Genomic DNA, 27116 nt, shown 5'->3' with positions numbered 1-27116 from the left:
TTGTTAATGCATTGTCCGTTGTCACATCTAAACTATTCAAACGTTTGAACGCTTTTTTTTTATTAACAAATTTGACAATGTATTTTTTCATTAGTATTTTAGTTGTTACTTGCTTGAAGTATTTTATAAATAGAATCTATGTATGCTTCAAAGATAATGTATTAATGACCTTTTGACTCATGTGGTTGACAACTTGCAGTCATTGCTTACTACAAAAATGATCAAGCTTACAAAATGCCTACCTCATTAAAAACTATTACTATAATTAAAAATAATAGTATAGCGATTCGTCTAACAATACTTTCAGGTATGTTCAATAATATCACATATCTTTGATAGATCATTAAAATTTCTTTCATTTTTTTCCCTACCTATGCTGATTGCCAGCCTTGAGAGACTATTTCGGCTTCTCATTGACGTGTAGGTGAGCTCATGGGGCTCAAATTGGAAGTGTTGCTAACACTGGCCCTAGCAAGAGTAGTGCTTCGCAGAATCTACAATCCCGTCATGACTTACGCGAGTGTGGTGTTCGCTCACGCGGCCCGCACACACATAGACACCCTCCAATCCCTACAATCCCGCTTTTGCAGGTTAGCTGTCGGGGCTCCGTGGTTCGTGAGGAACGTTGACCTACACGACGACCTGGGCCTCGAATCAATTCGGAAATACATGAAGTCAGCGTCGGAACGATACTTCGATAAGGCTATGCGTCATGATAATCGCCTTATCGTTGCCGCCGCTGACTACTCCCCGAATCCTGATCATGCAGGAGCCAGTCACCGTCGACGCCCTAGACACGTCCTTACGGATCCATCAGATCCAATAACCTTTGCATTAGATGCCTTCAGCTCTAATACTAGGGGCAGGCTTAGGGACCCCGGTAACCGTACTCGTCGAACTCGACAAAGAGGTCGACGTGCAACCTAACCCATGCATCAGCCCGCTGAGTTTCTCGCCGGATCTTCTCAGCGGGTCGCGATTCCGATCCGGTAGTAGATTCATTCGCGAAACAATTGCTCTTGAGTTGTTAGGTCTCCTTCGGAGGCGCTCGGGCAGTTGTTAGCAAATCCCACCCTTCTTGGCTGAGCCTTTGCTCGCCCACCTGTCCTGGTGAAACTGGAAAGGCCTTCGGGCCACCAGTAAACTTTCAATCATAAAAAAAAAAAAAAAAAAAAAAGAATCTACAAGCGGATCGGAAACGCGACCCGCTGAGAAGATCCGGCGAGAAACTCAGTGGGCTGTGTCTATGGGTTAATTTATTCGTCGAGCCCTTCGTCGCAAGCGACGGGTTCGACGAGGACGGTGACAGTTCTTTCATAATAACGTTACAAAACATGAAAACCGAAAGTATTACATTTGAAAGTCCCCAAAAAAAGGATAAATGTGTGACGACAATATATTATACATATATTAAGTCGCTTTGGCGCCAACAATGACCGGCGGCCATTTTTTTTTGCGTTACGTTACTGCAATTATCGAATAGTGTAGTTGAGTGCACATCTTAACTTGAATCTTTGAAGGGTAAGTACCTACTGTGGGGCAATTATAGCGTACTTAAGTTACACTTTCACGTGTCATTATTACGCCCGATTTCAGCTGAAGTATGTGTGTAGAGAGTGATTCGGTCAATAATCTCTGTCGGACTATTAATTATTATTTTATATATTAATACGTGAAGCAAAAACTTTGTATCCCTTTTTACGAAAATTGCGCGGACGGAGGAGTATGAAATTTTGCACACTTATAGAGAATATAGAGAAGAAGTGCACAATGCTAATATTTTTTCAAAATAATGCATAACAGATACATTAAATCAATAAAGAAAACATTACACACACTACATTTAATGTATTTGACGCACACACGCATGCATACCTACTATTTATTGTCAAACTTTTGTTCTTGACGTCTGTTGTCAAATTGAGAATAGATTAAATATTGTTTGTCTTTGTTAATATTTTTATAGTATAGTATTGGTGAAATTTGTGATTATAGAAGTATAAAATACAATCATAATAGTATACAAACTTACAATTCCAATTAATTATAGTCGAATTTTGACTACTGCGGGACCTCTAGCTTTATTTATTGAGTATAAAATTTTTATAGATCAGCACAAAGCATTGCAATTAGCACGTACATTAAATGCTAACACAATTACAGGTACTGAATACGTGCATTGGTGTAACAAGTGAGTCGTTTTTTGGTTCTAAATATAGATTAGACTTGTTAGTTCTTATAAGTTAATTGGATAGAATTATTGAAGTTAATAACATAATTAAACTATGATTAATTGCGACCAAAATGCGATTTTTTGTTTGCTCGGATGGCATTATGATGGTGTTAAGGATAACTTGAATACCAGGGTTACCAGAGCCCGTAGACATCAACAAGGTAAAAACCGTTATTCCCTTAAGAGACATGACTTTTAAGTTTCAGTTTATACAGTACAACAGCTACCCCATTCTTCAAACCGAAACGCATTACTGCTTCTCGGTAGGAATAAGTAGAGTGGTGGTATCTATGCGTGCGAGCTCACGAGACGCCCTACCATCAGTAATTTAACTGGTAAACTCCTTAGATAGTTACAATGGTTTTCTTAATATTCGTTTTCAAAATGAGAATACAGATTACTTTCATTTCTATAAAAAATACTTTAATGGCAATCTTAAATTTAAATAATAACAACATTGAATTTCACAATATCAATTCTGATACATAGGTACGTCCTCCACAGCTCAGGAAACAATTTCTTCTAAAACAACACAATAAAATGAGCAATTGTTTTTTTCTTTTCTCTGTAAAAACAATTGTTTAAATTCATCGTACAAAGTAGAGCAGACAACCAGGAGAGCATAGCGAGCAGGAGCCGTCCTGTAACCTAACACTGTGCCTCCTGTCCCCTCACCCCGCGCGCCGCCCGCGCCCGCTCAATACACGACGAAGGCTCGCATTATACCACAAGCACCCAGCTAATTTTTCACGTATTACGAATGGAGAAATGTGTTATTCGCATTATATATTGATTTATTACACGAAATTTGTTTGCTTAAATGAAATTTTCGTCTCTCTTTGTAAGTGTGGATTAGTTGAGGGTTACCCTGGATCACATTTTCTTCGACTGCCCCAATATCATATCCCCTCTTTATGATATCCTTCCAAAAGACATTCCCCGGCCTATTAGTATTAATTCTTTATTAACTTTAGTCTATTCTAGACATGTAAATATTCTGTGTAAATTTTTATCTGCTAATAATATTTATCTTTACAGTAGTTAGTCTAACATAATATTATATATTATATTTGTTTGTGCTGCTCTTAAAATCACAGATTCGCGTATGCAAAAACTGATCAAATTTATTTGGTGCTTAGTATATTTTTTCTCTCTAAGCACCTGTCATTTTTGTACATACTTGGACATTGGAAAAATCAATGCCAAAGACCAGGAGCCAAATCCTTATTTAATAAAAAAAAAATTCGTCTGCTTTCGCGCTTCGTAACATATTAAGCAATATTTACAAATGCATTCATTTTGCTTCTCACGAAGACGTTATATTACGTTTGCTTTTTGAAAATTAAAAGCTATTAAGTCGTTTATGTTCGTAATTATTATTTGAAATGTAAAACCTGTAAACAAAGCTAATTTTGATATCATAAATTTTCCAATCTATATAAACTAATAGCTATACCCGTCCGCTTCGCTGGCCACTTAAAATTAACATTATTGTTTCTCACCCCCACAAAGATTCTCCTCATTAACGCCCCCGCAACTGATGTAGGGAATCCAACACTCATATAAATATTAGCCTATCCATTAAGTACATGTATTTTCTACATGGATACTAAGTTTCAAGTCAATCGGATGCATGGTTCAATAGTTATAACGGAACATCCGTAAAAACCACTGTAGATTTTTAAATTAGTATAGATAAGCATTTTGTTCTTCAACGGAGAATAAAAACGATGTAAGAAACAAAACAAAGTGATAAGCAATTAACACTATCTTTAAATATTTTTAGGTTATAAAGTTTATGATAATAAACTTAGGGCATACCTACGTAATTATCAACATTGATATCAAACATCTGGAAATCGCAAATACACTGGACTACTAAAGCTATAAAAGCTCTATCTACGTAGCCCTATAGCTTCAATCTACATTGCATATAGACTAAATTTAATTTACATATAATGTTGTTTATATAATAGAATGATGAGAGAAAAGAGGTCGACCGAAGAAGACATGGATGGAATGCGTGAATGACGATATGACAGAAAGAGGTGTGAGTGTTGAGCTGACGCCTGAAAGAAGGGAATGGAGGAGAAAAATTATTTGTGTTGACCCCACCTAGTGAGATAAGGTAAAGAAAAAGAAGAGAGAAGTTGTTTATATAATAATGAAATAATTTACATGTAATTACTTGCACTTAAAAACATGCTTGAAACAAAAGTAATTACAATTGAATTCATCACGTAAATGTTGTATTTATTTCAAAGATCTACTATCTTTTAAAAGTAAATAAAGTATATTCAACCCTGACCTTAAGCAAATAGCAAAATTAATAAAATTCAGTGTTGATGACAATTATCATGTCTATATTTGGTAATAATATATTTAATATTCACTAGTATCGTACCTAAAACTTAGATTAACTTGTTTTTTTGGATCTTTACAGATCTAGGAAGAGTCCCTGTTTTTGTCCAACTTCTTTTTGGCCTAATAGTTAGAATTAGGATACACCCATCAGTATAAATGCGAATCGGGTATGTTTTCATGTTTTCTCGAATGACTTACACACCAAGTAATACACATATTTTAACATGTAACAAGACCCGATGACTTACCAACGTTGATAACAAAAATTATTACTTATTACAATATGTACTGTCAAATTTCTTACGTAAAGCGTTGCGTTCATCGCGGATAAGATGACTTAATACAAAAGAGGAAACAAACCAGATCGATTTTTCCAAAACTAAAAAAAAAATATTTATGATTTTATTATTGCGTTATTATTGCATGGTGCATTACGGAATGGAGCCGTCCAAACAAGGTGCAGATCCCGTCGGCCCCGTACAATCACTTACGCAATTGTTTAAACAATGCTTCAGTAATAAAATATCGTATTACGGCACAATTAAATGAGCATCCTGCGTTAGAATGCCAATATGCTGCCATCGCCTCGGCGTATGGGGGCTGCATAATAGGGTACTTGCATAACTGTTTCGCACTGGAGCTCAAACATTTTAATTTTATATTTTTGAAGTGTAACTTCTAATGCGACTTACAACAAGGTTGCTTTTTTTCTTTCTTTTTTCCTACCTATGCTGATAGCCTTGAGAGGCTATTTCAGCTTCTCCTTGACGAATAGGTGAGCTCACGGACTCAACCTGAAAGAATTTGCTAACACTAGTCCTAACAGAATCTTCGCACAATCTACCATCGGATCCAAATCGCGACCCACTGAGAAGATCCGACGAGAAACTCAATGGATTGTGTCTATAGGATCCGCGCTGTTGACAACAGCAACACAAAAGTTAACAGTTTCCCGGAGACTTCTATGTCTATCTAATCTTGATCGTTTTCTAAATATTAAATTCATATATCTGTTTATTGTATGTATATATTTTCTATAATAATATATTGTCTTTAGTACACCGCAACATACCTGCTATATTTTTATATTTTACAGAATTACTGTAAATTAAACGGTTGTCTGGAAGATAACGCTTTTAGCGATAAGATGGCCTATTGTACAAATGTATCTGCTTTTTGACTGTTTTTTTTAAAATGTAAATTGTGTTTTGGTGTGCAATAAAATGTATTCTCTCTCATTCTCTCTCTCTAAATTCATCATTTTTTTTAATTTTAATTGCATAAAATTAAAATTTGTAATCTAATTAAATTAAAATTTTATAAAAAAAAAATATTATAAAGATAATTAATTTTTAATTTAGAACACCTCGGCCTAGTTCCATTTCAGGCGACTCTAGTCGATAGAAGAAAAAAGATCGAAGATCGGTCAAGCGTTTTGGAAGCGCCAGTGGATTGAGTCCGCATGGGGCGGGTTGCGCCCTGCCATCGCCGTAAGCCATTTTGCTTTAGGGGTGTGTAATGAATTTTGATGATGTGGCTTATAAATTCATCGCAGCGGGAGCCGGTTCAACTGTATGAGACTTTATGATAACATCCATCGTATTTTGCTACTCTCAATTGCAAGTGTCCATTTTGGTAAATTAGTGTTGAATTTTTTTGTGGCCCGTAATTTGGTCTTTTAGCCACCAATCTTCATTTAATACCTATTCTCAAACTTGTTGTGTGAAAAGTGATTTGAAATTCACTAAAGGCTCATGGAATTTTCTTGTGAACCCGAGAATTCAAGTTCAGCGTTACTGCTTATTTTCCCACCTAACGTACAAATATGAAAAAATATAAAAAATGTGAAAAATAAACTCTGCACTAGCAAATTTCAAATGATTTTACTCGAAATTTAGTTACATTTTTTTTTTTTTCTTTCAAAAAAGTATCCCCTATCAAACCACAGATGATCTCACACATCGATAATTCACAATAAGCCACCATAAAATTGGATTCCGATAAATATACCGTGAGTCGGGCCGGTGTGTGGTCGAGCTTCTTGCATTACGTCAAACCTCTTCAGAACTCAGATCAGGCGGAATGAAAAAGCCGAGGTCTCGAAAAAAAAAAAACAAAAAAAAATGGCGTTCGATTTTAATTTTTATCGTTTACAAAGCAGATGCTCTTGAATAAAAAGTTTGATTTTAAAATAAACTCGGTAAAGGCTGTATCCCTATTACCTGCCGGTAAAAACAAATCCAGGCCGCAGGCTGTTTTACAATTTCCATAATCACATTAATTTTACAATTACTTAATACTTGATTTTTACCCTGTCACAGACGCCTGTACCGACATTAGATCCGATATTTTATTTCAATCACTCGTGGAAATAACAAAAAATTAACCGAAATTCAGTCGATTGGGTTCAAGAAACTATAATACTAATTAGTTGAAATGTTTTTTTTCCTACCTATGGTGATAGCCTTGAGAGGCTATTTCAGCTTCTCCTTGACGTGTAGGTGATCTCACAGGGCTCAAACCGGAAATGATGCTAACACTGACCCTAGCTAGAGCCGTGCTTCACAGAATCTACCACCGGATCGGAAACACGATCCACTGAGAAATTCGGCGAGAAACTCAGTGGGCTGTGTCTGTGGGTTAATTCACGGCACGGTGACCGATATTTGTGGTACCCAAAAGCACCGTTAATGGATAAGGAGTATCCGTAATGACGTTGTATTTATTAGTAGCGAGCAGACAATGCGATTTTTTTAATGTTTCTTCGCCAAGACAGATAGGTGAACTCAAGGTCTGAGCTAGGAGGGGAAAGTTTGCTCACAGCTGTACCCAAGAAGGCCTAAATGCTCAAGGACATCTATTTCGTTAGTGCAACTCCCACTGTATTGGAATAGCAGCCTTATAACTGGCTTGAGTGTTTGCTTAAGTACACATCTGTAATGCGACATATTCTAAAAATTACATACTTTAGCGTCTCGAATTATTTAAATTCCTACATAACTACTACCTCCAATATTCAAGTAAAGTTTGTAGAGTATTTGACACAATAATATTTAGGCATCGCATGTAAAACAAAACAAAAAAACGCCATGTTTTTTTTTCTTTTGGCGCCAAACCATTTCGCTTCATTGATCGCAGAGCGTAATCCGAAATTACATTTACTAAACCAAATGTTTGTGTAAAAACATTGGCATTGTTGCTTTTGTTTACGATACACGGTTTTTGAAAGGATTTCGTGTAATTTACAGAGACGCGTACGAGATAAACAATATTTGTTGTAGGTTTCATCATTTGCCGTCGGGCGCCATATTGTTATTTGCTTCGACGGTATATTCTTGTTAAACTGACTTATTTGTGATTATTTGATTTTGCTATAAGGAAACTAAGTAGTAAGTACATTTATTTTAAAACCATCACGCTCAGATAGCAAATTGACCTAATATTTTTTTAGCCTCTTGATTACTGGTTAAGATATTAGAACAAAATATTGCATTGTCATCGGTCGATGCGAGAGCAATTTTAAAAGTCAATCAAGCGTCTTGAAGACAGTGAAAATTACGTTAAAACACTCCGTTCTACACAACGAAGACATACCGAGATAAAATATAAAGAAAACTAGTTGCCCCGGCGAACTTTGTACCGCCTTAGAGGCAATAAATCAGCAGACTTTTGATTTTATCAAGGTCAATTTTTTATTTTGTTAATTAATGTAAATTAAAAAAGCAAGCATTTTAATGATTCTTTATTGGCCATGTATTTTTGTTGTTATTATTATTATTATTATCTTCAGTCCCAGTGAAGGGACCTTCACTCGCAATGTCTCGAATCCTAGTTGCATTACGGCTTCGTCGGGAAAGATTTGATCGTATTGGTCGGGGCATGAATTTCTTAATGATTACCTAATCATCTAGGCACAATTAGCTAATCATCATCATCATCATTTCAGCCTATCGCCGTCCACTGCTGAACATAGGCCTCTCCAATAGATTTCCAGTGCGACCGGTTCATTGCCACCTGCATCCAACGAGACCCAGCGCTTTTTACTAGGTCGTCGGTCCATCTAGTAGGTGGCCGTCCCACACTGCGCTTGTCAGTACGTGGTCGCCACTCCAGGATCTTTCTGCCCCATCGACCGTCCTCTCTTCGTGCTATGTGGCCGGCCCATTGCCACTTCAGTTCACTAATTCTACGGGCTATGTCAGCAACCTTCGTTCTTCTACGGATCTCCTCATTTCGGATTCGATCACGTAGAGAAATGCCGAGCATAGCCCTCTCCATAGCTCGCTGCGCGACTTTGAGCCTTCTAAAAAGATCCCTAGTGAAGCACCACGTCTCCGAGCCGTAAGTCATCACTGGTAACACACATTGGTTGTACGCCTTTGTCTTAAGGCACTGAGGTATTTTGGACGAGAAGACGTTGTGCAGTTTACCGAACGCTGCCCAGCCGAGTTGGATCCGTCTACTGACCTCTCTCTCAAAGTTGGACCTACCTAATCGGACTGCCTGTCCTAGGTATATATATTCGTCAACAACTTCAAGAGTAGAGCTCCCAACAGTAACTATGGTGGGTGCAACATGGACATTGTACATGATTTTTGTTAATTAGCTAATAGAAACTCGAAACAAACACTTCAACCGGTCAACTTCAAAATTCTATTATAATTAACCATAGACAGTTGCGTTTTGTTATTCCATATCAGTTGCATTTTGTTATACCACGTTTTACGTCACGTCCTACGGGAACGTGATAAAAAGTATCCTATGTCCTTCTCCTGGTTCTAAGCTACCTCACCACCAATTTTCATCCTAATCAGTTCAGCCGTTCTTGAGTTATAAATGGTGTAATTAACACGACTTTCTTTTATATATATAAATAGATGAATCGATTTAAAAGAAAGATTTCATAAGGTTAGTGAAAAAGAAATTATTTATCCAACGTTCTTCAAAATAACAACAACATAACATACAAAGCGCCGCGTTAAAAAGCTTTTATTTTCCTAAACTAACAAAAGATGAATACGATGGAACACGGACAAAAACATAAAATCGGAGATGTACCGATAAAATAGATCCATAAACTAATGAATCGGTACACTTTAGTTAGATTTTACGCATCTCTACTTATCCCTTAATCCCTGCGACAAACGCCGGAGACTACATCCATTTTGTTTCGCTATTACAATACTACATAAATATGTTCCTATGAAGTTGAATGGTGCAAATATTTTGACGTGCAGAAATATTCAAGAATTACATACAGCCTTTAGATTTCTATTTAATTAAATATAATTTTGACCCGGGGAAGTATTGAAGAATAGCAGCTTTTGGTTTTCTATCTAATTAAATATAAAGATGTCTCGACGATATCGACATACGATAGACTGGAGCGTTTACGATGAAACTTTTAAGGAATCTTTAGATAGGTCTTTTGGATGATTGGGTGAAGTTTGATAGCGCTTGGATCTAAGTCCAATCAAAGGTCGACCAGCAAAGCGCAAAGTGTAAAGTAAAGTGAGTACTTGAATAATTGTACAGGTTTACATTTTGGGATATTAACTGTTCTACAGATAGGCAGGTATAACAGCTTCTTGGCTGAAGTGGCGATGAGTCGGTCATATCTGTATATCTGTTACAGAACCTTTTTTTTTCCTACCTAGCTGAGAGCCTTGAGAGGCTATATCAGCGTAACCTTAACTAGTAGATGAGCTCACGGGGCTCAAACCTGACGACGTTGCTAACACGAACCCTAGCAAGAGCCGTGCTTTGCCGAATCTACCACCGGATCGGAAACGCGACCCACTGAGAAGATCCGGCGAGAAACTCAGTGGGCTGTGTCTGAGGGTTTTACAGAACCGATTACTGTTGGAGTAGAGAACTTCCAGAGTGGAGACCGCGGACCGATAAACGTAGTGGAGAAAAAGTAACAAAGTAGAGCGCTGATATTATACGCAGGGTAGGCTGCGAATGGAGATAAGAGGCCCAGGGTTGTAGTCGGGTGACCTGTGTGCGCTTAGTGCGAGCTTTTTAACGTTCTCGATAGCGTAAAAGTTACCCGAAACTTGTATGCAGCCGGAACAGTGGCCCTAGCGGCAAACATAGACAAATGTTCCAACTCAACAAACGTTCAAATTTTACTTAACTTTCACGCTATCGAGAACGTTAAAAAACTCGCACTAAGCACGCTGCAGACGTCCATCTACTAACGCTTTCAGTCCACAGAAGCATGCTGCACATAGCCTCGCCATAGCGACCGGTACTGCCCTGACAGATTCCCGCGACCCTCAACAGGTTGCCAGTCCTCCTTGTGGGAGGCTTATCCACGCCACGTCTTTTATATCCAACATTGGACTATAAGAGTCTCTTATATATATTAGCTGGTATATATTATATTAGCGACCCGCCCTGGCTTCGCTTCGAAAACTGTAATTTATTATTGATTTCTGCACTATTTAATGGATGTTATTATACGTATAAACCTTCCTCTTCAATCACTCTATCTATTAAAAAAACCGCATCAAAATCCGTTGCGTAGTTTTAAAGATTTAAGCATACATAGGGATATAGGGACAGAGAAAGCGACTTTGATGTACCTATATATTATATTATAGATTGATTCGCGAAACAGCCTCTCTTGAGCTGTTAAGTCTCTTTTAGAAGCGCTTGGGTGGCTGTTAGCAAATCCCACCCATCCAGACTGAGCCCTTGCTCGCCCACCTGTCCTGGTAAAACTGGATAGGCCTTCTGGCCACCAGTAATTTCTCAAAGATAAAAAACCAGCGCACTACAAACTGATTCTGTCTATTTTAAAAGTAATGCAACAAATAATTCAATTAAGTATCTATATAGGTATTAATACGTGAAGCAAAAACTTTGTATCCCTTTTTACGAAAATTGCGGGGACGGAGGAGTATGATATTTTCCATACTTATAGAGAATATAGAGAAGAAGTGCACAATGCTAATATTTTTTTTAAAGTAATGCATAAAAGATACATTAAATCAATAAAGAAAACATTGCACACCCTACATACCATATATTTGACGCAAACACGCATGCATCCTATTTATTGTCAAACTTTTGTTCTTGACGTCTGTGATCAAATTGAGAATAGATAAAATATTGTTTGTCTTTATTAATATTTTTTATAGTGTAGCCTTGGCGAAATTTGTGATTATAGAAGTATAAAATACAATCATAATAGTGTACAAACTTACAATTCCAATTAATTATAGTCGAATTCCGACTGCTGCGGTACCTCTAGTTTAATTAATTATATCAGAGGAAGCTGTATTGCGGATACAATAGTTCGCTAGTTCATTTTTCATCCATGCAAACATTAAAATCACCACAAAAAAAACCGTCCGCGCGAACTCGACAAATACTACATAATGCCATCCTAAAATAACATGACCAGTAAGAAGTGTTGAGAAATACCACGAATTTGATTCTCGTCTAGACTATTGGCAATTGAAGGGTAGAATTTGTGAAATAAAATTACTTAGGTAGATATCTGAACCGCAAAACAATTACCAAATAGTTAATTAAGAAATAAATAAATGCTTTAGTTGGTAAGTTATTCGATTTACTCAAGATGTTTCTTGGCTCGGTCTTAGTCACATAGATGGTAAGTCATACTTAACTATATGAATAAAACTCGATGTGGATGGATGTTCCCTTTAGACTTCTAAACGGCTGAAGCGATTTCCATCAAATTTTCAGGGAATCTTCAAATTGATTTTGCGTGATTGATCGTATGAAGTTTCTTGACGATCGAATCTAAATCAAATCAAAGACAATCTTTAGATATACTATATCGAAAGGCGAAAGGTGAAATGCTATTTGACATAAGCGAACTTTTTGCAACTTTACAGGAGACCCATTTGAAGTTTAAAATTTGAAAAAGATATAATAACAAAAAAATTCTTCAACTTAATTGAAGTTCAATTAAAAACATCTAATTGTTGATGCTAATATCAAATAAAACGGAACTTTAAATTGCAAAGATAAATGTCATGTATTAAGTGAAATGTCACCCCTCGATCTAAACGGCGTAAACAATTTTAAGGAAAACAGTGTGTGTGTGTGTGTTTCTTCATTGTTGGCTTTCCTACCCACAGACACAACCCAGTGAGTGTCTATGGTCCGGTGGTAGATTCTACGAAGCACTGCTCTTGCTAGGGCTAATTTTACTTTCTCAGTTTCAGCTCGTGAGCTCACCTACCAATCCGCCCTTACTTCGAGATAGCCCCTCAGACTACCAACGAATAGGTAGAGCACAAAAAATTCCGCTTTTATAATAAATGAAATTTAAAGAAAGCATCCCGATTACGGACGTCCTTGTCTTTGTAATAAATAAATTAAAAAAAAAGCGAACCGTTCGAGTTCTCGGGCGTTGACTTCGTAAAGGCGGTATCTATTTCGGCCAATCACGACCGAGACGTCACCCTCGCAGGACGACGGGGTGCCGTGATTGGTCGATTTATTGATAGGATATGGATGTCCTGTGAATCCTTCTATCGCCATCCTTCACTTATCGGATGGGTTTAAGTATAAACGGGTATGTTGAGAAGCAAATTTTGCTTCTTTGTTGTTGTTGTTCTACAAAGATATTGAAATGCTTTTATTAAATGCTTAGAGACTAAATGATATACTAATGATTGTAGTATTTTTGATATGCATACATAAGTAGGTATGTGTCAACATACCAAATAACACAATTGAACATGCCACGCGCTACCTCAATTTAGGCACATTATTTTTTTAACTAAGCACTTTCTTTTTTCGCGTTCTCTTAACACTGAAACTTAATATAGGTAAAAAGATTTCATAATCAAAATTAAAAACTACACTACCGCGTTATTTATAAATGCCGTCTATCCGGTTTTAGATAAAAAAATATTTCTAGATTTACATTTAATTCATTTCGCTCTGTACAAGGTACCTAGTCAGCCAGACATTCAATTGTCCATGATCAACACCTTAATCGTCCGTGGCCAAGAAAACCCTAAAGTCTTATAAATGTTCCAAATATTAAAATGACAACATAACAAACACGAGATTAAACCGTAAAAGTAATTTTAATTTATATCTGTACTACGCGTAAATTGAAGAAGAAGAAAAAAAGATAAAAAGTTCAATGAACCAGATCCGGACACCATAGAACAATATTATAGATTAAAATATTTCAAATACATGGACGCAATATTAACAACGAAACTATGTAGGTAATTGACATACCTACTTATTATAAATAAATATGAGACACGATAATCTTCCTTGTACCTACTTAACGTCTTAAATCTGAACAATTCAAGCTATTTGAATAAGTTTAAACAATCTCGACCGTATGATGAAGATTTTTAAAAAAAAGTAAAGTTATTACAGAACCGCAATTGTGAATATAAATTATTCTGGAATCCATTTGAATGCACACGAAAAATTAATCAAAATCGGTAAAAAGCCGTTTTGCAGGAGCTCAGCTACATACATACCTATTTAAAAACAAATTTATACTTATTTAAAAGTAGGTATTATTTTGAAAAAGAACTTCAATGCAGCAATAGAACAAGCTTAGAAATCGTAGACACGTTTTTTTTTTATTGCGGCCAACAGACATTGCAATGTTAAGGCTGCCCCTGTCAGATACGAAGCCGTGGTTTCAAATTCTACCGGACCCTATCACAGTGCTTCGCGGCAAAAATAAGCGAATTACTGATACCTAATTAATTACAAGTGCGCACAACAACCCCTATTAACAGTAATTTCGTTCTCTTACATATGCAATACAATAAAAAGATCGTTCTAGTGAATTCATATTTAGGGGACATTGCGTTATTTAAAGTATAGAGAGCTAAGGTCTCTACCGAGACCGCAGTCCCCTCGTGTGAGCTAGAAGGTCTGTCCCGAAAAACCTGACCGCTTGCTTGTCAGATATGCTTAGTCGTCGGGATTCATTAACTAAGCATTGTACAAGCGTGTTGCAAAAGCTAATGGTAGATTGCCATACTAAAAAAAGATGAAGAATGTGGCCAGGAAATCTCTTGGAGCCTCGCTTATTACCAATGACCCATGAGCTTTTAATTTACCATTGCATTTAAATAAACAGCTATTTTGAGCCAGGCACCACACATTCAAATGTCAATAAAATAAAATTTTAACGGCTGGCAACAGTGATGGAGTAGTGCTAACAGTAAAAGCACATCTTTGTTCATCATCAATCAATCACGAATTAATATTACTATAATTCTGATAGTATCTTTATCTTATTGACTTAGTTTGACAACTATTTCTCCTTCTATTATATCGATCCAAGTATTTGACTTCTTGTTGAAGTAACAGCTAAAAGCATTACCTCTAAAATAAGGAAATTTTAATTAAATTTTAAGCTAGTTAATTTCAATTACAGCATTGTAAGCTTAAAAAAGTTTTAAATTTAATAAACACACTAGAATGGGGCATTCCAGCTAATGTGGTTTTGGGTCAAGTGCCATCTGTCGCCCGTTAGGAGACATAAAAAGAAGCACGAAAATTTTGTATCAAATCAACACTGTAATACCTAAATAAACTCTTGAATTAGTTCCTTGTATATTTGCTAGATGGCGCGTTTTTTTTTAGACAGCAAAAAATTGGGGACTGTATAGAGAAATTTATGGTAATATTAAATTTAGTAGATAAAATAAATAAAAACAAAAAAACTTAACTCTATTATAAAAAAAAATTTTGCTCGTTAATTTTACCATAGCAACCCTTTATTGACGCGTGTCGCTATTCTGCGCAATGAACGAATACAAATGACGCGTTTGACACAACTGTCATTTACTTTTATCTACGTGTCAAGCGAAATTGCGCGTTGTGGCTCTTCGAGTCCTTTTAATTTATTATTAAACTGTAAGTATAATTGTTTTCATGTTATTTATATTATGTATCTAAGCAGAAAAAATCATAGCATTAAAGATTAACGGCAAAATTTTGAATCAAACAATCCGCGAAAAGGTACTTGGAATAGGTCGTCGACTCTGTTTTGTTTGAAAATATGTTTAAAAACGCTTAATTTCTTAGGAATACTCTTCATTCGCTTTCCAATTTTACTAGCAGCCAGTAAAGTCTATACTGGTTACAAAAAAGTAGGATAACTTGCACATTTTCAACGAATCTCGTGTAGAACTTTCTACAAAACGAGAAACAGCTGTGTCAATTTGTATTTACCTAAAAAAAAATCCTCATTTTTATCCAAACGTTAATAAATATTGCGTCGTTATTAAATCTAGATATATTTAAATCATTAAGCGACTTATCACTCTAAATATAATCGATTGTGATACCCTATTTAGTGAAACGCATTAATTGATATGACGTGTACAATGTTTTGATTGTTACAGTTGTAAAATTAAGAAACGCGATAAACCTATAAAATTTCTGACTATATAGTTTATTTATTAAAACAGTAATTGAAAGTTTTGCCTTTACAAAAGAAACACAGAATAATGTTTTAAGTACAGTTTTGTTTACAAAAACACACTATTAACTTTCTTAACTACAACTATTGATTAGGTACTAAATTACATTCTGCATTTTGAGCTTAGGTATCAACTATTTAGATATTTCTAAAGTTACTGCGAAAACAAAAAATTGTTTTGTCTTGTTATCAATCATGGTATTATAAATTGTTTAAAACCTAGCTTGTGATTAAAACAGTTCATATTTCTTCATAATGATTTACTCCAAAAAATAAAATTTTAATTTAAAAAAAAAATAAGACAGTTTAGATGCAAAACATAAATAGTCAGTAGCCACTGCTTTAAGGCACTTAGTGAGAATGATGTAGTCCAGGTATGTAGATCCAATACCATTGAGACTGAGAATCATGTAGTCCAGGTAGTTAGAATTAATATTCCAATACCATAGAGACTTCATGTCTCAAGGAGGACAGCGGCACTCACATTGTGCTCACAGACTGCAGCAATTGCTATCATATTCACCATGAGCTTACTGAACTTCCCCAATTATAGAGCACATGAATTTAACTTGATTTTATTTATTTCTATTTATATGAAATATGATATTGACATACTTGAAATTCCATAAAGAATCTTAACTTAAAAACAACATAATCGTATGTAACAAATTCTTAAAAAAACAGTCAAGAACTAAAATTGGAGCAGTTACATTCAAATAAAACATTGCTACTACTATGTTGAGGCTCAGAATACAAAAAAAAACTATCGAACATCTGTAAGTTTTTACTTTCAGAAATTATGTTTAATAAACTATGAAAGAATAGTGTAATGTTTCTATCTAATATGAAAGCATAGATAAACAGGCAAATCTTCAAATATAATATATCATGGTAGTATAGGACATACAGATCATTCCAGAGAGAGCATAAAAGCAAATACACCTCGAATCACAAAACACAGATAATAGAGTTAATTATGAAATTCTACTATCATATGTATTGTAGGTATATTGTCAAGATTTTACTGTCAGCATATTTATTGAGTTAAGATACATAATGCAAAATAAAAAGAATACAAAGATATCAAAGTAATGGATAATTCATACCATATGTACTTTTATACCCTCACGTATTATACTTACTTTGTTTCTTACAAACATACATGTTGTATTTATTTTCTCATTACAGGACAAATATACTTTATAACAAAACAAAATGGCCCCTAAGCAGAGAATGCGTATCGCCAACGAGATCGCCAGTAAAAACATCACAATGAGGGGGAATGTACCCAAAACTACTAAGGTATATAATATATTTTTGAATAATGAAAAAACATTGTTGCTTTTAAATAAAACATTCCACTAACTTGTCTCAAAAATATAACTTTATTGAAACCGTAAAAGAATTCTCAACTTCAATAACCCACAGAATTTCTCACCAGGTATTCTCAGTGGGTCGTGATTCTGATCTGGTTGTAGACTGTGACTGTGTTCTGTGAACGATTCCCGAGTTATGGCTGTTTATCATCATTCATCATTAGAGAATTATTATTCTCCTGCCGTTCTCCCAGTCACTTGGGGTCGGTGCAACATGTTTTCTCTTTTCATACTCCTCTATCATATACCATTTCTTCGCTCACTCCTTTCTTACACATATCGTCTTTCACACAATCCACCAATTTCTTCTTAGGTCTACATCTTCGTCTTCAAGTCATGGCCGTTTATATGAAATATTAACACTATAATAATTATGTTAAGTATAGTAAGTAGTCATCTAGGAGGTATTGGTTGCACTAGAGGTCTTAGGTAATATTATTAAGCCAGTCCTGTTTTTAATTTTTCATATAGAATCAATGCATGGAGATATCTAGCTAGCTATCTACCATATCCGACAGTAATCAGCTGCCTTGTATTAGATATGTACCATTCAATTTGAATAATTCAAATCTATAGTTAACTATGCTGTAGCAATCCTACAAAAGCTATTTTTATATTAAGATTAATTTGACAGACATTGTCCAGTAAACACAAATCTTAAACCCAAAATTTCAGACTTTTGTTATAATATCTTTTTTTTTGTGTTGTGGACTGAATTGTGACTCTAAACCATTGTCGAATCCCCATAAGAACACAAAACATAATCCAGCCGTTTAGGATTTCACTAACATACACAGAGACAAGAATTATATAAATTACGATCATGACTAAAGACTGATTTTTTTTTACAGGAAAAAGAAGACCAATATCCTGTGGCACCCTGGCTCCTTGCTCTCTTCATCTTCGTAGTGTGTGGCTCTGCTGTGTTCCAGATAATCCAATCAATAAGACTAGCTTAAATCACGAAGACAACTGGAGAACTGCTATCGAAAACACAATAAAATAACAACACTATCCATCTAAAGTTAAGGCACAATTTACACCAGCATCTCTTCATCGACATGAGAGAGAGTGTTTTCGGAGGCGGCCATTAGTACCTTTAACTGTGCAATCGTGGCTTGATGTCTCTTTCACACTTACAGGGTTAAAACGGGACGCCGATACATAAGGTTATTAGGGACGTTGAGGTATCGGTTGTAGAATTTTCGATGAATTTTTGTCTCTTTTTCAATATAATTTTTAAAGACAACTCAAGCCACAAATTCCATTAAAATGTAATGAATAAAGTAATCGTTTTTTTTTATTTGAATATTTTTTCTATTTTCTCATAATTATGTGTGCGACTGAGTGAATTTCATAGATGACCAGGGAAATCCAGTTCATAATCCCAAAATGTCAATGTTTCCATATATTCTTGTATAATGTAAAATAATTAATATTTAAGAGCATTTAATAAATGTCAAAAAAAATTCATTCCCTTAATCGATTGTAGATTTGAAAAAAAAAACGCACAATGTCCATAATCTATGGTCACTGGTGTATTTTAAATGATTAAAATGAAATTATTCATTTTCACGTCACTAACGAAATAGTAGATCATATTTTGTTTTGTTTAATTTTAATAATGTAATTTATTTGAATGAAATACAGTATATTTGTCAAATTATCATGTTGTGTTCTTTATTTTTCTAATATAATGTCGATGATGTTAAAGGCGAATTTCAAGTCATTTCATATAGTTACCCAGGCCGTGAAAAAGGACAGAATATACGCACTCAATATTTAATAATTCGTTTATCAACCATTGTCGTCAATAGATTGTTAACAATAGTCACGTTTAGAACGGAGAGGAATTCATTTCTTTTTATTTTCTGCGTAACGAAATCTTTCAATGATTTTTCGGTAACATCAAAACGTCCGTTTTGCGCAAAGTAACACGTGTGTATAATAGAACCGATGAAAATACAATAACTTCATTAGTTATTTCTGATATCCTAATCAGGGTCGGCAATATAAAGAATCATTACTTTAATACATACACTCTATATAATGTTTTATAATGATATTGGGTACTCCAGAATAAATAAACAATAAAAGACTTAATTGCGTTTTCTGTTATGTGTATAATGAGAAAACAACATTTAAAGCCCTTAATTTAATAAAATTATTATATTAACAAACTGAACTTTCTTTTTACTTAATGTCAAACTTCACTGAATGACATTTAAGAAAAATCCTTTTTATAAAACTAAAGAGTTTTAGACTATGAAGGTTTTTCTTTACATATATACTATAGGACTCACAAGAGGTCCTACCACCAGTAACCTACTCCTAGTGTTAAAGCTAAAGGTGTCTAATGCAAGGGTTATCGGATCTGATGGATCCGTAAGGACGTGACCGCAATTAAATATTGAAGTCCAACACATTAATTTACGGTCTTAGTAAAATAAAAACAAAATATTTTTTTCATTTATTTAATTCAATACATTTTTTCCAGAGCTTCTTCAGACTTAGAGCGAATTCGTTCCTTCACATACAATGTATTAAAATATAAGTATATTCACGTAAGTATTACATTTTAATTTACAAATGACTTAAAAAAAATTGTCATGTTTAATGTCATAATAGATATGTGATATGTGGTACTTACAAACTAATTTATATATACTGCAATTATTTTTAACAACAAACCGATCAAGCTCGCATATTTCACACAAATAAACCTACAATCTTTGTTGTTTTTTAAAAACCTCATTAATACCTCAATATATGCTTAGCAATAGTACAAACAGATTTTATTCATTAGGTGGTTCGGAACATTTAAAATTGAAAATAATGTGCATTTATTTGTTGATTCATACATAAGTAATACATTTTTTTAATGTGTAGATACTTAGATAATAGTTTTTGTTGGGTTTTGTTAGGCATGTTTAAAAAACAATTGACTATATAAATTTACCAGTGGTGAATCGTTTAAGGAAAACTAATTAATTGTTATTTTTTGTTGCTTAAGTAGAATTATGTAATTCTTTATGAATTTTTGAACGCCATTTTAGTGATATTAGTATTAGCTATGCATTGTGTCGGGCGCCATCTTTTTTATTAAGTATTTTATTTCATTTTGTGTGTAATCAATATTAGGTCAGTATTATGTACTTTTTTCGTAACTAGAAAAGGTACCCTTTCAATTCGCCATGATGCTTCACTACAATCCTAAAAAATATTATCAATCCATTAGAGTTAAAAACTGGCCGTTACAATAGGCAATTGTGCTGCTCAAAAAATAATATTTAGGTTAGGCGTGTGTGTGCCACCCGTAAAAGAAAACCGAATTTTTACGTACACATTTATTTCAACACCAAATTAAATGAGCGCATACCAGTTACTTAGACGGTCCATTTTTCAGTAAAATATTATAATTTAGTGCCATCGTTCTACGATTTTAAACTAACCGGAAGAATCCAGATTAGACATGTGTAAGTAATGCGAGTGATATTACTCCGGTAATATTACTCTAAGATGCTTCGATCAATAATAGTATTATTGATCGAAGCTAAGATGTAATGCAACATCACACATTACGCGAAGGAAACAAACATGACACTATCACCCAACATGTTTCTTTCTTTGTCGTGTAATGTTGCTTATTACACGAACGGAACCGAGCGAGCGAGACAGACCGATCTACGCAAAATAAATGAGCAAGCGACACGAAATTATTCCTAGTGATTTTGAACCGTATGCCCTGGCCGCTAGGTACATTTTTATACCTATGGTACGTCTGAATTTTAATATTTAATAAGTATTTGTGTTTATATTTTTCATGCGGCCAGCCGGTAGTTCACCGCAAGTAGTTACTTAATTTTTTTTTCGTAACTTTTGTAAAATCGCTAGTCGCTCGTAATTGTTTAGTAATATTTCATATTAATTTTTGTGTTTGAATTACTTAAGCACTTGTTTGAAGATAGTTGTATTATTTGTTTTAATGCGTGTTTAATAAATGAAAGAAAGAATGGCGTCTACTGCTCTCGTATATTAACATTATCGTCGAGCTCAATTTGCAGTCTAAGTCGCCATATGAAATCCGTTCATCCCACAATAAATTATATTAAGTAAAAAATAAAATTATTATATTAGTAAGTAAGTCAATCTCTGTCAAGTAATATGACAGTGTATTACAATACAAAGTACGAACACATCACTTAGGTAATGATTCGGGTGTATAGATACAATGTATTCGTCACAGTATCTATTGAACGCACCGGGTAATGTTAAGAGTGATGTGTAATGTTTTCGAGTAATATCACCTGTCTGTAAAAGTGATGTCATATCACATTACATTGGGAAGTGATGTTTTGCGCAAGTCTAATCCAGATTTCTTTTGAATATAAATATAATCTATGGACGGTAAACGCAGATAGCAAGCGAAGCACACGGATGTATATTTATCGCCAGACAGTGTTTCTATATTCGGATTTTAAAATCTATTTAATACAATTTTTTTTGACATCAGCAAAGGAGTTTTTTAAGGTTTACCTGATCTTAAAAGCTAAGTGCAGACATGCAAACCTAAGCCTATGCTCGCTGCATGATGGTATGAAGATGATGATACGGACCTATGCTGGGATAGGAGCGGTGGGGTTATCTAGTAAATAGGTGAGGATTCTGCTACTAATGTACCTATACTTTTAACTACTGACGTGTATGAACAACAGAAACCATTGAACCTTAGTTGAGCCATAGCCTTGTCTTCTTTCGAAAATAATTAAAATAATAATAATTTCTGTGACATGGCAAAATAACTGTTCCTTGGACAGCTTGAGGTCCACGGACTTTCACAGAATATCAAATCTTGAACGCAATGTACGCAAGTTACAAGAAAGACTATAAACATTGAACCCTTTCCTTACAAAAAAATAATGAAACCGGTAGGTGTACATTTATTATTAAAATAGGCATATGTATACAAAATAGGAGCACCTTGCTTAGCACCGAGTTCGTGTGCTGTGTTTTTACAGTATTAAAAATTACAATTCTAATGTAGGTACTTAAAATTAATAGTAATTATTGAGGACAGCGCCATCTAGCGGTGATAGTGAATACATTGCTAAATTAAGGCGCTTGAAAATATGAATTGATCAAACAACTCAGTGAATTTACTACCGATATAATTGAGCACCTTTTAAGTTATGAGGTTATTGATTAATAAAAATTGAAATTACTAAAAGGTAGAAAGTGAATTCATTTTGCCCTATAAGCCTTCAGTGCTGAATTTTTACAAATTTCTTACATATTCATATTTAATGATGCTTAATGTGTTGTGTATACAAACACATCGAAATTACCCTTGTTGGTCAGTTCTATAAGTTTCATTATTAGATTAACGTATCGAATTAAGACCACAGTTGAACACAGCACTGTTTTAAATTAAATTTGAAATATTTTCAAAGACGAGAACTAGTTACAACAGATCCGTCTCAGATGATAATTTTGATGGACGCAAAATTGAATAACAAAATCCTCACTATACACGGAACACTTATACTGCTTATACAGAGTCTACAAAGCGTTCTGACGACACGAAAAGCCCAAGACCTTCACACACGACTTTCACAAAACCGTGGAGTTGAACTTCAGTAAAATAACACTGTCAAAAAAAATTAAACACAAAACTCTACTCTATGACTTTTCACGTGATACTGAATTGATACGACCCACTCATCTATAACTGATCTAATGAAACGAACACAAAACAAATACACGTAATATCACATTTCACACAGCTGTATTCATACTTCGATAATTTTCAATGCTAAAACTAAATTTTTCAATCGCTTTTTTCTTTATCATGTTTCCTTTTTCTATTTTAACGTATCATAAATGGCTTCGTTGGGATAATTGCCATTCAAATGTATACTATTACTAAAACTCAACGAATCTTTACTTAGAACTACTTCGGAATCGTCAATACTCTGACTTTCGTTTGTATATTCGTGAGATGTTATTTCTAAGCGAATAGCGTGGACCTTGCTAGCATCGTTCTCCCTCTCCCACGAATCTACTATGGATACAGCCGGCCTATCTTCTATATCACTGGACGTAACACTAGAATCGTCAAGTTCGAAGTCAGTTTTCTCTATAACGACCACTTCGATGTGCCTGAAGGGATTTTCCTGGTTTTCGATCATCATCTGTCTCGCTCTTTCATCGTTTCTTGTGATCACTTCCTTTTTAACGTTACGTATAACGGGATCGTTGGCCAGCACGTCTATGTTCATATCGTAGTCATTGTCCGTTTTGTTATGATTCGGTGGACATATTTCAGCGTATATATTATCTGATATACCGTCGGCTTCGATTGGCTCTTCATCGACGTCGACCGCGTCGGCTACTTGACCGTACGGCAGATCCTCTATCACAGGTAACTTCCGTTTCTGTATGGACGATATGGATCTTCTAACTTTTGTTTGCGTTTCTGAAATATCGACTAGCGCGTCTTCCTCCTCCGATTTCGGGGTCGGAGCCCGCGGCTTGTCTATTTTCTTTCTAAAGTTAAATCTCTCAGCGTCACTGCCGCGTTCAGTTTTCGTCGGCATGCTGTTGCTGTTACTGCCTTCCTTCTTATCGTTCGTTTTCTTAGGATGCAGTAAATTAGACGTGGACTTGCTCAGAACCTTCTTTGTCTTGACGTGGAACTCGGAGCAGAGTTTGTCGGTTATGAACGAGTGCTGCTTGTAGTTTATTTCGAATTCGCTATCGTTAAACAAAGAGCCGGCTCCGTACATATTGATGTCTTCGCAGCTGTGAATTTGATTGTATGATTCCGATTTCACGATAGCCTTTTCCGGTATCAAATCTGGCTGGATCCTCTGGCGCCTTTCCAAATTCGAGGATGACTTCGTAGCCGATGATTTCTTTAGCATGTTTTCGTCGAGAGACTTCAGCTTTCTGCCCGAACTAGTGTCGCTTTCCATGGACCCGCAATAATTTATTTGGTCCACACTCAAGTTCTTTCTTCCGTGTTTCATGTTCATTTCATTGTTGTCGTCTTCGGAGCTATTAGGCATTCCGGTTTGAACCGAAACTGATTTTGTGAGCACCGGTTTCTTGTGATTTGAGCTACATTGACTAGTTCCCATTTCGGAGGACGACGTTGTTAAGCTTTTATATGAATGGCTATTCTCGGCTGTACTGTCGCTTTTTCTGGACGCACCGAACCTATCCTCTATCAACTTTGCCATGTCCTGGTACCGCTCAATAGAACTATGTTTCTCTCCCAGTCGATCGAAGGGATCCCGTATTTCGGATGGTTTTTGATTCGCCGATACCTTATCATCTGCAAGTTTCTCGGCGCTTTTCAGGAGTTTTAAATTTTTAAACCACTTGTTTTTCTTCTGTCCGGGATCTTCTCGAAAGACGTGCATTTTTTCGTTGGAGAAACCCTCTTGTTCTGTTTTATCGTCGCTCTTGTTATCTTTTACCTCGTCATCGCTATACATCTCGTAGTTCATGTGCTCGAGTTCGTTTTTACTTAAAAATATAATTGATCCTTCGGTTTCGTCGGGTATGTCTTTTAGAACCTTTTCACTTTTACCGAACAGTCTGGAAGGATCGATCTTCAGGCCTTGCAGTGTGAATTTTCGTTCCTTTTCAAATTTGACCGGCTCCTGGTCTTCTTTCATGATGTCTTCAGCTGTCTTCGCTTTGCCGATGACGGACGAGTTCGCGTAGGAGATCTGCCTGATCCAGTTGTCAACGTTGTGTTGACAGAAGGTTAGAGCTTTTTGTAGGCGAGCGGAGAGGAACATTCGCTTCTCGTTTTCGAAGCCGAGCTGCGTGCGGCGGACTCTGATGTCGCCATTGAGAGGTAGTAGTCGCAATGCCTCTTTGGCGTGGTAACGTGGGTCGACTTGTTTACTGGGGCTCGACAGTATCGAACCGTATTCGGGAAGACTGCACATAACAAGGACTGGTTCAGTCACTGCCGCCCGCAGCAGGAGGTCTTCTGTAATGTAAATAAAAAACTATTAATTTTGATTCACAAAAATAGGGTACGTAATTGATTTTGATGTTTTTTCTCATCAATATCGCTAATTAAAAGCCAAAATAGATAAGTACCTCCGACATCGTGTGCCATCTCGATGGGCACCGTTCCCGCCAGCAGTCGTACCCTGGTCGGCAGCCGCCACAGGCTCAACAGGTGCGGCAAACGATGCGCCTTTGTGCCAGCCTCGGGAGGTGGAGGAGACACTGGTACTTCGCCGTTCTCCCACTCTGCCGGAGTGAGCTCCTCGGGACAGACCTCATACAGTTCCCCTTTAGTATTGATCGGCACGAAGAGCTCCTGAAATACATGAACTACTGGTGAGTCGACTGGTCTGGTGGCACTTAGGTATATAATTAAAGACACGAGCAGATGAGGGGGTTAAGTACCATTTTTAAGATTTTTGAGTTTTTACATTCAATGAAATATTACATATGAATTACAAATACATCAGTAGTCGTCGTGGCCTAACGGATAAGACGTCCGGTGCATTCGTGTTGAAGCGATGCACCGGTGTTCGAATCCCGCAGGCGGGTACCAATTTTTCAAATGAAATACGTACTCCACAAATGTTCACGATTGACTTCCACGGTGAAGGAATAACATCGTGTAATAAAAATGAAACCCGCAAAATTTTAATTTGCGTAATTACTGGTGGTAGGACCTTTTTTTTTTTTTATTGCTTACATGGGTGGACGAGCTCACAGCCTACCTGATGTTAAGTGGTTACTGGAGCCCATAGACATCCACAACGTAAATGCGCCACCCACCTTGAGATACAAGTTCTAAGGTCTCAAGTATAGTAACGACGGCTGCCCCGCCCTTCAAACCGAAACGCATTACTGCTTCACGGCAGAAATAGGCAGGGTGGTGGTACCCACCCGCGCGGACTCACAAGAGGTCCTACCACCAGTAATTACGCAAATTATAATTTTGCGGGTTTCATTTTTATTACACGATGTTATTCCTTCACCGTAAAACCTCTGGGGAACCTTAGGAGGTTCTGTTATAGTACGATCAACGTAAGTTAAATGGCGTGCGTGAAGTTTCCAAATTCAAATACTCAAATCTAGGATTTCCCTCAGTCTTATAACTACTATTAATTTTGACGTTATTATAAAAAAAATAATGTAAGATGCAAACAGAGGAACAGAATGGTCCTTCCTCTATGGCACGTCTCAATGGATATACTTGTGAAGATAGCACCCAAGGAGGATTGACGTCAGGCCGGCGGCCGGTCGTAAAACTCGTACCAAATATGGATGTGGTAGGTTTACTGCATTCCTGCATAGTGAGACAGCATGATTAGAGAACCTGAAGTACCGACCATACATAATGTGAGATAAGGGCAAGAAAATGAAGAAGTAACTATGGCTCCGGTAAACATGAGACAAGAACAACAAGTCCCTGGATATCAGATTTTTTTTCATTGATACTGTTACGCCGGTAAGAACAACGTCATCTGTCGTCAAATGGCGGAAACGCATATCGGAAATACTCGACTTGTCAGGAATGCTCTCGATAATTCTAGGGATGTCGTATCGACTCTTAAAGTGTTACAGGGATGTCACGAAGGCAGTTAGTAATCGGATCTACTCGAAGTGAAACAGCGAACGGATCACCTGAAGCGAAGCGGAAGAAGTG

The 27116-nt window shown here is 36.0% G+C and overlaps 2 protein-coding genes and 1 long non-coding RNA gene across 5 annotated transcripts in view; 1 reads left to right on the top strand and 2 right to left on the bottom strand.

The window, feature by feature from the left end:
- Positions 1 to 12157: 12157 nt before the first annotated feature.
- LOC134200807 (uncharacterized) lies at positions 12158 to 13184 on the bottom strand. The gene is made up of 2 exons (XR_009975873.1): positions 12972 to 13184; positions 12158 to 12373 (listed from the first exon to the last, which is right to left on the bottom strand). It is a non-coding gene; the product is annotated as an uncharacterized LOC134200807 (long non-coding RNA).
- Positions 13185 to 15414: 2230 nt separating this feature from the next.
- On the top strand, positions 15415 to 19094 carry LOC692773 (ribosome-associated membrane protein 4). 2 transcript variants are annotated; one of them, NM_001043895.1, is given in 3 exon segments: positions 15415 to 15484; positions 17241 to 17354; positions 18280 to 19094. In NM_001043895.1, coding segments are annotated over 2 exon segments (195 nt in total). In that variant the 5' UTR covers positions 15415 to 15484; positions 17241 to 17267; the 3' UTR covers positions 18388 to 19094.
- Positions 19095 to 20760: 1666 nt separating this feature from the next.
- LOC105842420 (uncharacterized) overlaps positions 20761 to 27116 on the bottom strand; it is a 131646-nt gene continuing 125290 nt past the window's right edge. For both annotated transcript variants that reach the window (XM_012695320.4, XM_012695328.4), the window contains exons 5-6: positions 25547 to 25772; positions 20761 to 25433 (exon numbers count right to left, since the gene is read on the bottom strand). In XM_012695320.4, coding sequence (XP_012550774.2) covers positions 23290 to 25433; positions 25547 to 25772 — 2370 coding nt within the window. In that variant the 3' untranslated portion in view covers positions 20761 to 23289. The remainder of the gene's footprint in view (positions 25434 to 25546; positions 25773 to 27116) is intronic.

The sequence above is a fragment of the Bombyx mori genome, chromosome 20 (genome assembly GCF_030269925.1).
Source record: "Bombyx mori chromosome 20, ASM3026992v2".
Lineage (NCBI taxonomy): Eukaryota > Metazoa > Arthropoda > Insecta > Lepidoptera > Bombycidae > Bombyx > Bombyx mori.
This window is presented reverse-complemented; position numbering and strand designations above follow the sequence as displayed.